Source organism: Phacochoerus africanus, chromosome 15 (genome assembly GCF_016906955.1).
Source record: "Phacochoerus africanus isolate WHEZ1 chromosome 15, ROS_Pafr_v1, whole genome shotgun sequence".
NCBI classification, from domain to species: Eukaryota; Metazoa; Chordata; class Mammalia; order Artiodactyla; family Suidae; genus Phacochoerus; species Phacochoerus africanus.
This window is the reverse complement of record NC_062558.1, coordinates 72,568,876-72,581,162: the sequence shown is the minus strand read 5'-3', so window position 1 is coordinate 72,581,162 and position 12,287 is coordinate 72,568,876. Positions and strand designations below refer to the sequence as shown.

At 39.6% G+C, this 12,287-nt stretch overlaps 1 protein-coding gene across 2 annotated transcripts in view; it reads right to left on the bottom strand.

Moving 5' to 3' along the window:
* TET1 (tet methylcytosine dioxygenase 1) overlaps nucleotides 1-12,287 on the bottom strand; it is a 151,535-nt gene that overhangs the window by 91,202 nt on the left and 48,046 nt on the right. For both annotated transcript variants that reach the window (XM_047761512.1, XM_047761513.1), the window contains exon 3: nucleotides 11,157-11,210. In XM_047761512.1, coding sequence (XP_047617468.1) covers nucleotides 11,157-11,210 — 54 coding nt within the window. The remainder of the gene's footprint in view (nucleotides 1-11,156; nucleotides 11,211-12,287) is intronic.

Sequence of the window (12,287 nt, the reverse complement as noted above, 5' to 3'; positions counted from 1 at the left end):
CTATTCCCTGCACCTGGTATAGATGCACCAGATCAATTTAATCTCTGAGCTTAGCCAATTACTTTTTTTATTTCAATCTCCTAGTCTCCTGTAATTAGGAATTTAGGATTCAACCCAGGAAGCACTGGACAATCTCCAACAAAGACCACAACAGCCAAGGGTAGATTGGACGACCTACCTGAAATCTGACACTGTCATTTACCCAGATCACTTTTCAACTCAAAACACTTTATAAAAACATAATGAAAAAGAAGTTGTGTTCGAAATCACCAATCAAAAAAGAACACACACACACACACACACAATGGTGGGGTCCCCAGATAAAAGGAGACCAAAGACACAGAACAACGAAATCCAAGGCATGTTCTCAAGTCTAGACCCTAGATCAGGAGGAAAACAGCTCAAAAGGATTGGGAAGAGGGTGTGCTGAAGGAGGGAATAATTGAAAAGTTTTTTGGGTTTCTTCCTGGCCAAAACCGAGGCGGCATGGAAATACCTGGGCCAGGGGTCAAATCCAAGCAGGAACTGCAACCTACACCATAGCTGCAGCCAGATCCTTCCTTAATCCACTATGCTGGGCCAGGGATCAAACTAGCAACACCAAAGGTGAGCCAGATTACTAATCCACTGCACCATAGCAGGCACTCCTGAAAAGATTTTTATTTTATTTTTTTAGTTTTAATAATAGCTTTATTGAAGCTTAATTGGCATACTATAAACTGTACATATTAATAATATAAAATTCAATAAGTTGTAATATGTGTATACACAATGAAGCCACCCCACAATTGAGATAATTTCATCCCCCAAAGTTTCCTCATGCCTCTTGGTAGTCCCTCTCTCCTGCTGTTTGCCCCCACCAAAGTAATGACTGATCTGCTTTACATCACTACATACTAGTTCTGAAAAGTTTTTTGGTTTTTTTTTGGTTTTTTTTTTTGTCTTTTCTAGGGCTGCACCCACGGCATATGGAGGTTCACAGGCTAGGATTCTAATCAGAGCTACGGCTTCCAGCCTACGACTGAGCCACAGCAATGCCAGATCTGAGCCCTGCCTGCGACCAACACCACAACTCAAGGCAACGCCAGATCCTTAATCCACTGAGCAAGGCCAGGGATCGAACCTGCAACCTCATGGTTCCTATTTGGATTCTTTAATCACTGAGCCACAACAGGAACTCCTGAAAAGATTTTTAAATGGACAATATCTTCTATTAGATTAGACTAAACCGTTAATTCTCTTCAGTGTGATCGTTGTACTATAGATAAGGAGAGGCCTGCTGAAGAATTTACAGGTAAAATGTCACATGGTCCAACAAAGAAATATATATTTAAAAAGAGTATTGATGCATAGTGTATTATTCTTTCAGCTTTCCTGTAGGTTTGATTTTTTTCAAACTAAATTTAGAGAACAAGTAATCAAATTAAAATAAACATATTAGACATACATCCTGATTTCCATAGCAATTCCTTACCAATACTGTTCAAGAATGGCCTGATGATTTCAGAAAGTACAGTTTTTGTGACACACCCAGAAGGTCACTATAATAATTTCTACAGTTCAAACCTAACTGACTAAAGTTAAGCCATGAAATGCATTAATTCATTCATTAAACTGACATTGGAGTTCCTGTCACGGTGCAGTGGAAACTAATCTGACTAGGAACCATGGGGTTACAGGTTTGATGCCTAGCCTCGCTCAGTGGGTGAAGGAACTGGCATTGCTGTGAGCTGTGGTGCAGGTCATAGACGAGCTTCAGGTCTGGCGTTGCTGTGGCTGTAGCGTAGGCCAGCAGCTGTAGCTCTAATTAAACACCTAGCCTGGGAATCTCCATATGTCACGGGTGTGGCCCTAAAAAACAAAACAAAAAACCCTGACACTGATTGAGTTGTAGACACAAGATATTACATTAAGACACTATGTAGAGGACGTTCCCTTGTGCCACAGGTCACAACTGCAGTTCAGGTTTGATCCCTGGGCCCAGGAACTTCCATATGTTGTGGGTGTGGCCAAAAAAGAAAAGAATAAAAATAAATATTAAATAAATAATATTAAGCTAATTTCAAGAAGTGGAATACAGAGTCATTAGATTCTTTTCCCTTTTCTAAAGTAGAATTAATACACAAGATGTTAAGTAAAAATGTTTCTTTCTAAGGAAAAAATACCTTTGGATATTTAAGATAAATAATGTGATAAGTTAATGAGATCTTGCTTATGTGATTCTGATGTGGAAGAAATCATGCTTAAGGCACATAACTTGCAAACAGCACTATTACTTGTATCCTGTTTCTTTCTTTCTTTCTTTTTTTTTAAGGGCCACACTGGAGGCATATGGAGGTTCCCAGGCTAGGGGTTGAATCAGAGTTGTAGCTGCCGGCCTATGCCAGAGCCATAGCAATGCAGGATCAGAGCCTCATCTGAGAGTTACACCACAGCTCACGGCAAGCCAGATCCTTAACCCACTGAGCGAGGCCAGGGATTGAACCCACGTCCTCATGGATGCTAGTCGGGTTCATTAACCACTGAGCCATGATGGTAACTCCACTTGCATCCTGTTTCAAATGTATTCATTCTAGTCCACCACCTTCTTTGCAGCTTTGAGTTTTATAATTCAAATTAACAGTCAACTGTGAGATTATTTTTCATATTGATGATATTCTAGTCTATATTACAGAATTATTGATTCTCTAAGACAGAAATATAAAAGGGGGAAGAGAGCAATTTAATATTTTCAAAGTTTAAGTATTTCTGATATTATTACAAAAAGCAAAAGTGACATTTGCAAAAGGAAAGAAAAGGGTTTCAGAAAATAGGTTCACATTTTTCAAATAAGGCAAGTGAATATATTGACAAGAAAATACATTTTCTGAAAAGTTCACTTAGTATTTTTAGTAACAAATTATACCTTTAGGTATAATAATAATATCACTAATTGAGAAATTACTATATGTCAAGCTGTCCTAAGCAATGTCCATATGTTAAATAATTCTCTTAACTCCGTAACCATCTTATGAGCCTATGAATGTATAGTGTAATTTAGTATAATGTAAACTTAAATGCACAAAATGATGCTTAAAATATTTTAGTTATTGAAAATAACAAAGTTCCTGAAATAAGTTTATTGTTTAACATCTGGCTCCCTGGAACTAGGAAAAGAAACTAAGCTTTAAACAAATTCATATGTCATTAAATTGTGTTTGTTTTTTCGTTTTGTTTTGTTTTGTTCCATTCTTTTTATGGCCATACCTGCAGTATGTGGAAGTTCCCAACCTAGGGGTTGAATGAGAGCTGCAGCTGTAGGCCTACACCACAGCCACAGCAATGCCAGATCTGAGCCACATCTGTGACCTAAGCTGAAGCATGCAGCAATGCTAGATCCTTAACCCACTGAGTGAGGCCAATGGTCGAACCTGCATCCACAGGGACTGTACGTCAGGTTCTTAACCTGCTAAGCCACAATGGGGAACGCCTAAATTTTAAAAATGGATAATAAAACTGCAGCATCAATTCCCTTAAAATTTCTTACATGCAGGAGTTCCCATTGTGGCTCAGCAAAAAGGAACCTGACTAGTATCCATGAGGATTCGGGTTTGATTCCTGGCCTGACTCAGGGGGTTAAGGATCCAGTGTTGCCCTGAGCTGTGGTACAGGTCTCTGACATGGCTCAGATCTGGCATTGCTGTGGCTATGGTGTAGGCCAGCAGCTGCACCTTCAATTCTACCCCTAGCCTGGGAACATCCATATGAAGCAGGTGTGCCCCCGCCCTCCCAAAAAAATTCACATGCAGAAAAGTCCTGTTTTTAGTTGAAAATGAACTATGAAGCTATGAAGCATCAAGACAGGTTAAAGAATGACAATGTGATCTTCCTTTTCTTGAGTAGACCACTATGGTGGGTAAATCTTGTCTTCTAATACTTATAATCATTTTTATGATACATTTTGAACAATGAAAGGCCTTCCGTTATTAAATTAATTACAGCTTGAATTAAGATACTAGTGTTTTTTTTTCCTTCCTTTTTTTTTTTTTTTTTTGGTCTTTTGGGGGTTGCACCTGTGGCATATGGAGGTTCCCAAGCTAGGGGTCTAATCGGAGCTGCTGCTACCGGCCACCGCCACAGCCATGCCAGATCCAAGCTGCATCTGCAACGTATACCACAGCTCACGGCAATGCCACATCCTTAACCCAGTGAGCAAGGCCAGGAATCAAACCCGAAACCTCATAGTTCTCAGTTGGATTTGTTTCTGCCTTGCCACAACAGGAACTCCTAATTAATGATTCTTATTTGGCTCTTTTTACTTATTGAGAATATATTCTAGTCAACACACGGAGAGCTATATAGTGAAGAACGCAGACCTCAAAACACAGTATGAATATAAGACTATCAAAACACAAACATATTATCAGTTGAGCATAAGGATTCAAAACAGGAGGCATATGTTCTTTTCTAAGCGAGGGAGTATTCAACACTTTTTTTTTTTTTTTTGGTAGCCTGAATGAATTTTTCTTTAATCCCATTCACCCTACTTGGCTTCTGTTCACTCTGATTCTCTGTTTGGGATCATTCCTAGAAATTACAAAATGGACATGAGTCTTGAATCACTGGAAATGTACGTGTTCCAATGATAAATGAATGATGTGACTGTGTGTGAGCTGACTTGGTGAGAACTCAACCCTGAAATCAAACTCATCATCCTTGGGCAAAGGGCTGTATTACAATTTCTGGGTATGCACACCAGAAGCCCCATGTGTGCTTTGAGCGTGTGAATAAACACTCATGGATGAGCACACATCTTTGAAAGTTTTTGCCAGCTTATGACATAATGAGGAAAATAAGGACCATATGTTGAATCTTAAGTCTAAATTACTAAATTTTATATGACCATCCTATATTCTGAGATTATCGTCTTCCAATGAGTGTGTAAATATATATGTTATATATATATATATATATAAGAAAGCACTTTTTTTGTCTTTTTGCCATTTCTTGGGTTGCTCCTGTGGCATATGGAGGTTCCCATGCTAGGGGTTGAATCGGAGCCGTAGCCCCCGGCCTACACCAGAGCCACAGCAACACGGGATCCGAGCCACATCTGCAACCTATACCACAGCTCACGGCAACACCGGATCGTTAACCCACTGAGCAAGGGCAGGGATCGAACCCGCAACCTCATGGTTCCTATTCGGTATTCGTTAACCACTGCGCCACGACAGGAACTCCTTTCTCTTTGTTTTAAAGCTGGTATCCTTTTGTGGATACTCTCACCACCTACTCTGAATTCCCCTCCCTCCCCCCACCTTCAACCTTCTCAACCTAACCCCTCCACCCCCAATAGCTGATCTATTATATTTGAAAGCCTCAACCCTCCACCCCCAATAGCTGATCTGTTATATTTGGAAGCCTGGAGTTCTTTTCCTGGGACTATGCAAGACTGTCAAAATGGGGGTCCCCTCCCCACAACCATAAAGCTCAATATTTGATGTCACTAAAATCTGCAATGTGTTGCTACTGTAACTCGTGAAATATTACTTTATAAACCTAAGTTAAGAAAAGTTTTGTCAATTTACCAATGATTTCTTTTGCTAACTGAAACAAAGTTGTAGATGTGTCCAAAGAAAAAAATCTTTAGTAACCCTTTTATCTTTCATTTCTTGTAGCTTAATGAGTTTTTAAGATAAACAAAGTACCTCAATTGTATCTAACTTGGTACTTTTAAACCCTCACTAGTATTGTATACTAGTATACAATCTACAAATGAAAGGACTAGTTCTCAGAGATATCAAGTAAATTTCCCTAGTGGGTGTTGTCCTCCATCTTGGCATTTTTCCTTGTTCGTAAGCAAACAATTTAAAATTTGTTTTCTTGTTTTTCTTTTAGGCTGTACCCGAGGTATATGGACATTCCCAGGAAGCTAGGGGTCAAATCCAAGCTGCAGCTCCAATCTATGCCACAGCTGTGGCAATACCAGATCCTTAACCTGCTTTGCCATAGCTAGACTCCCGTAATTTATTCCTTTTTTTCTTTTTTGGTCTGACTTGCCTCAGCAACATTTAATCTCCTTAAGGGCAGAAATCATTTTGGTCTTGTACACCATTGTAGCCCCAGTATTTAGTATGGGCTAAAAAAATACATTTATCAAATGTTAGGAATACTTGCTGTTCAAGAAAGAACATATTGAGCATTTACATTGTGCCAGGCAACAATGGTACTAAATATTATGAATATCACTCTTGCATAAATTAAGACCACACATGACTGTGATTCAATCATGATTTGATTCTCCTTTTAAAACATGTTTCAAAAAGACTTATCAGCACAGCTGCTTGCCAATGTCTTGTCCTTCTTGCCTAGTGAGAAAGTCTTATTTCCCTCCATCGCCCCACCCCCTCCAACCACTTGTTCTTCTCTTTTATCAGCATCATCAAGGAAGGAAGGAAACAGTGAAGAGCTGGGCTGCCAGCACAGAAGCTAGCAGGAAGATCACTTCGTTTTCCTTTCTCTTCTTTTTCTTTTTTTCCTTTTCTAAATCATCTGTAGACAGTCTCCTGGTTTAATATCCACTGACATTATATTTGTTCACCCAGCTCTTCCAAATACGACTTTGATGATATTTTATGAGAAAATAGCTAGAAAATGTCCCTTACCAGCCAAGAAATTATAGAATGTATGAAGGCAGTCTGCTCTCAGGGATATTCATAGTTCGTACTTTGACATGATTTAGATTTTCAGGTAAGTTGTAAACATAGTTTAGAGTTCATATATAAACACCCAATCTTGTCTAGTGTTACTTTCTTCCATAATAATGGTTCTAGTACTACTTCTGTCCCTCCCATGCTGCCTCTGTGGTCACCAGTGAAGCTAAATATGTTTTGCATGTCCTTTCAAGTGCACACACCATCTTCTACACTTTCTTACATGCTGCAGGAGGCTGACCAAGATATACTTCATCACTGGACTCCTTTTCCCCTTTTGGCTTCTGATTGGGATCAACCAATGAAAGCAGCATAAAATTGGAGGGCAGAGTATTTATTTCCATACCTACCTGCCCATGACTTTCTCTTCCTGGAAATATCCCATTACCAAAGGCCACACAAAAAGCCCCTGGTCTCTCTATTTGGCTACAACTCTCCTACAGGCATTCCTGCTCCCACGCCCTTGCCCCTTGATGCCCAGGAGAAGCAATGTCTCTCTCATCATTAGCCCTATGATGCTTTGTTATCCCTAGATTTTTTTTCCTCCCAAACCCTGCTTATATCCTTTAAAAAATATCTCTTTTTTTTAAATTCTCCCTGGAGTTCCCATGGTGGCTCAGTGGAATGAACCCGACCAGTTTCCATGAGGATACGGGTTTGATCCCTGACCCTGCTTAGTGGGTTAAGGATCTGGTGTTGCCATGAGCTGCAGTGTAGGTTGTAGGCTTGGATCTGGCATTGCTATAGCTTGGCATAGACTGGCGGTTGCACCTCTGATTTGACCCCTAGTCTGGGGGCTTCCATATATACCACAGATGAACCCCCCCCCCAAAAAAAACCAAACCTGAAATAAAAAAAAAATTATACTCCCAACTGATCATGCAATCTGATTTTTTTCCCTAGGGACAATGACTGACAACCTAACCAAAGTGATGTTACATTAAAATTGCCTTTCTCTAAGAGAATGTATCCTCCTACCTGATAACACAATGGAGTGATTATTTATGTCAATGTTGCTACCAAGACGAACTCCAAACCAAGCCACTCTCAAGTCCAAGTTCATGAATCAAAATCTGGAATCATCTCACCACCTTTACCTTACTCCAGAGTCAAGGAAACAATTGTAGCACAATTAACAAGCTGCCGTGGAGATATGAAAATAACTCCAAGGGAATTCTCATTGTGGTTCAGTAACAAACCCAACTAGTATCCATGAGGACACGGGTTCATTCCCTGGCCTCACTCAGTGGGTTAAGGATCTGGCATTGCTATGAGCTGTGGTGTAGGTCGCAGACTCAGCTGAGATCTGGCATTGCTTTGGCTGTGGTATAGGCCAGTAGCTGCATCTCCAATTTGACCTGTCACCTGGGAACTTCCATATGCTGTGGGTATGGCCCTAAAAAAAGATAAAAAGAAAGAAAGGAAGGAAGGAAGAGAGAGAGAGAAAGAAGAAAGAAAGAAAGAAAGAAAGAAAGAAAGAAAGAAAGAAAGAAAGAAAGAAACAAACAAACAAACAACAAACAAACAAACAAACAAACTCACTCACTCACTCACTCACTCCAGGGAGTTCCCTGATGGCTCAGAAGGTCAAAAATTCGGCAGTGTCAGAGTTCTAGTTACAGCTGGGGCTCAGGTTTGAGCCCTGGTTAGGAAACTTCTGCATGCCATGGATGTGGGGAAGGAAGGAAGGAAGGAAGGAAGGGAGAAAGAAAATAACTCCAGTGATCAACGATAAGGCCTTCAGGACCAGTTGGGGCAGGAGTTAGTGCTGAGTATCCCACTCTCACTCCCATCATCTGAAACCCATTCTGGCCATTAGAGTGCTTTGGACAGAAACTATCATTTCAGCTAGAGAAAAATGTTCTCTCTAGTTAAGGATTTGAGATCACTATTTATAGTTTTAAACTTTGAATTATAGTAGAATGAAACTAGGTTATCAATATAAATAGTAGATTGTTTAAGGATGAGAGGTATGAGACACACCAGGCAATTTCAGCCCCACAACTGAATTTGGTATCTACTTAGTAGGTTCGGAGCAGGATGAGACAAGCTTCAATTCTATTTCCAATTTCCTTAGTCAGATTCTTCATCTATCTAACTATTTCCTAACAGATGATGAAGATGAAATTCAATCAGGATGCCTACAGGTAGCATTCATCTGACAAAGAGCAAGGGACCCATGCAATTTGAAGATCTAAGAGGCCATAGTCAAAGGAAGAACAGGAATTCTGTGGATGCCAATGCCAAAAGCAAAGAAGGCACTATGAAAGGAGACAAAGTTATAATGTGTAGATCCCCATCACTGATTCTTTAGAGCAGCCAGCTGCAATGTTAGGTCCTCAACCATAAAACCCTAAATGGAAAGTTTTACTTTTCTTCCACCATCCTTCCCAAAATGTGAATTTAGTTTTCTTAGCACCTCCTTGGGGGTTATATAATATTCTATATCTGCTCTAACTGTATTTTACACACATCAAGCTTAAAGCACTTCTACAGTGGAGCAGAGAAACATAGCTTTCTTTGAAGAAGAACAAAAACTATCACACCCAACAGAAAATTATAGAAAACATTTTAAAATACCAACACCAGGGGGAAAAAATTATTATTTTTTCCTTTTAGAGTATTTCCTTACTCTAGTAACAACTCATCACTGCAGAGGAGGCAAGCAGCAACTTGATTCTGCTTGCTGTGGCACATGAAATTCAGCCACCCACAGGCACTTTTTTTGTTGTTTTGTTTTGTTTTCAGTTAGAGTCCATTGCCATGATTCAAAAAAGCAACACACAGTAATATTTACTTCTGAAATTTATTTCAGGTGACAGGACACCCACAGACTAACAAAATAAACAGAATTAAATAGTATTCCCAAAGCCCAATTCTACCTCCTAGCAAAGGCAGGTGATGATTTAGCTACCAAGTTTAGCCCATATTAGTTTATTTATGCAGTCGCTGATCTTTTCTCCTATGCCTGCTTCCTACCCCCACCCTCCCAAATTTGAGAGCCATTTATAAGTTCAGGACTAAAACTATTTCCCACTTGAAGATTTCAAGACAAAATGATTGAGATGGATACACCCAGCACAGAGAGTGTAAAAAGAGATTAAGAAATACAATTAGAGATTTTAATGATATTCTTCTATAATTGGGGGAGGGGAAGGAATTAAAAGGGGGGGGTGGTTTCAATATGCAGAAGAAAAACAGAGAAGGGTATAATTTACCTTGAAAATAACCAGTATTCTATTTGTCCAGGCCCAGTAAGAATTTGTGCCAAGCAATTTCATTCATTTCACAGTGCCTAGCACACTGATGACTATGTGGTAAATATTAAATAAATACTTGTTGGTTGATAAAAAAAAATGTACATGGCAATGCTGTGTGCACACAGGAAACAGAAACTCAAAGTGGTCAGACAAATTACAAAGCAATGCAGGGTTTGGTTATGCATGTCAATAACATTTTCAAGGTGCACAACTGAGGAAACAAATGAGATTAAAAACTGTGCTGCATCTATAGTTCAAACATGTTGTTCCTCTCTGAGTGCCAAAACTTTATTTGCAAAAGAAAAGCTAAGATTAAAATATTTTCAATTTATATAGACACAATATAATTTTAAAGACCAATCATTTTATTGCTTAATGTGTCTTCTTGAATTAAAAAGGTTGCTTGCTCAGGTTGCTTCCATTTATAATAGCAATATACCACTTGAAACCTTTAACACCTATGTGCTAAACTAAAGCTAGCTTTGAACTTTTAGTAATGCCATATGCTTTTAAATTAACCCTTTTAACTACTGTACAAAGCTCATAACACAAACGGCTAGCTTATAATTGAATTAAGTAACTACTAAATACTCATTAGGCAAACTACTGAAAATAAAAAAATATATGCACATTCCTAGAGCTCCATGAATGCCAAAACTAAAGGTGATATAATGAGATTAAGCAATTGTAATTTGGCTGTAAAATCTCAATGGCTTACATATTTTAAGTTGAACTAAAACCTCCAAGAACCTTTTCCTTTGGGAAGAAAAATAAAACACATTTTAAAATAGTATCTAATGGAAGGTCTGTTAAAATCACAATGGATTATAGCTGTCAACTTTAAATAGTGTCTTTCTCCTTAAGAGCTTAAGTTTACACACTGGTGCAGCACCACAAATGCAGATGCTACAAAGGGAGCTACCAAAAAACCCACAAATTTTATTCACAACACTTTGCATATAAAGTTTTCCTTCTGCAGACTTGTGTGGAGTTGAAAATAAAGGATGCTAATATGCACATTATGCAGCACATCAAAAAAGAGAGAGAGAGAGAAAAAAAACACTTTAGTTGAGTAAAAATTCATTAATCTACTGAAAATCCAGGAGAATTCACATCCACTGTACTCCAAATTTACCCCTAAGTGACAGAAAAATACTATATGAAATGGAAAAAAATAAATATGATTTAATCAATAGCTGATTACCTTTAAAACTTTGGGCTTCTTTTCCCTCTGGGGCCTCTTGTTTTCCTTTATAACCTAAAAAAAATCAAATTGCAAAATGAGCCTCCGTTTAAGAGAAAAAATTAGCTCCCACCCCCCCAAAATTTTTGGCTATTTCTCTATAAAACTACTTAGACCATCTAAAATCATCAACATGTTTGCTAGGCAGAACCTAAAGAGCTTATGTAAAATGTATATTTTAAAAGTCACTGAAAAAAAGCCTTGCATAAAGATGAAGTAGGGAAATACCCTTTTTTCCCCTTAAAGTCTGTCTTAATTAGCCTCTGCATTCTTCACAGCGAAGCCCACGAGGTAGCCATCTTGCTTGCTTCTGCAGAGGAAGCCTCTACAGTGGAACAGTTCTGCAAACTGCTTTTTGGTATTATTATCATGGTGTTTAAAGGCAGCCCTGGCCTGCCAGCACTGTAGACGTGCTGGGCATGCCTTTTGCAAAAACAGCCCCACAAAGAGTGCAGCCAATGGCAATGCAGAGCTTAGAAACTCCAAAGTGATCTCTGCCTAGCCTTCCTAGACAAAGGATCTCCTGTGCAGCTCCGCTCTCACCACAGGACACAGGCAGCCACAAGCTGCGACATGGAGTTCGCTGCAGAGGATCTGGTCGCGCCGAAATCACAGGAGGCTTCAGCAAAAACAATGCACACAAATCCCCCAGGTCTCCACCATCGGATCGATGGCGGAGTCTCCCTGATTAGTAACCTCTGGGTGGCTCCGAGGGCAGGTCTGCACGGGGTGGGGGGAGGGGTGCGAGGCCCTGCCTCCAACGTACAGGAGATATAACCGAGCTGAGGGGGGCATTTGGGCTCGCTGAAACTCTGGAAGGTATTGTGCATTTTTACTTTATAAGGCAAGGCTAAATATTGGCGATATTTAAGGCAGGGAGGTTATATGAGGACAGTGTAGGCTCAGCTGTTGGGCTGCGTGTCTCATTCCTCGGGAACCACACCTCTTTGCAGCAGGCGCTTTGCCCAGAAACACAGCAATTTGATTTCTGTCAATAAATGTCCAATGACAAAGGCGGATTAAAAAATAATAATAAGGCCACTTAAAAGGAAAAGGACAGGCTGAGGACAAGGAGGGGGGAGGAGTTTTCAA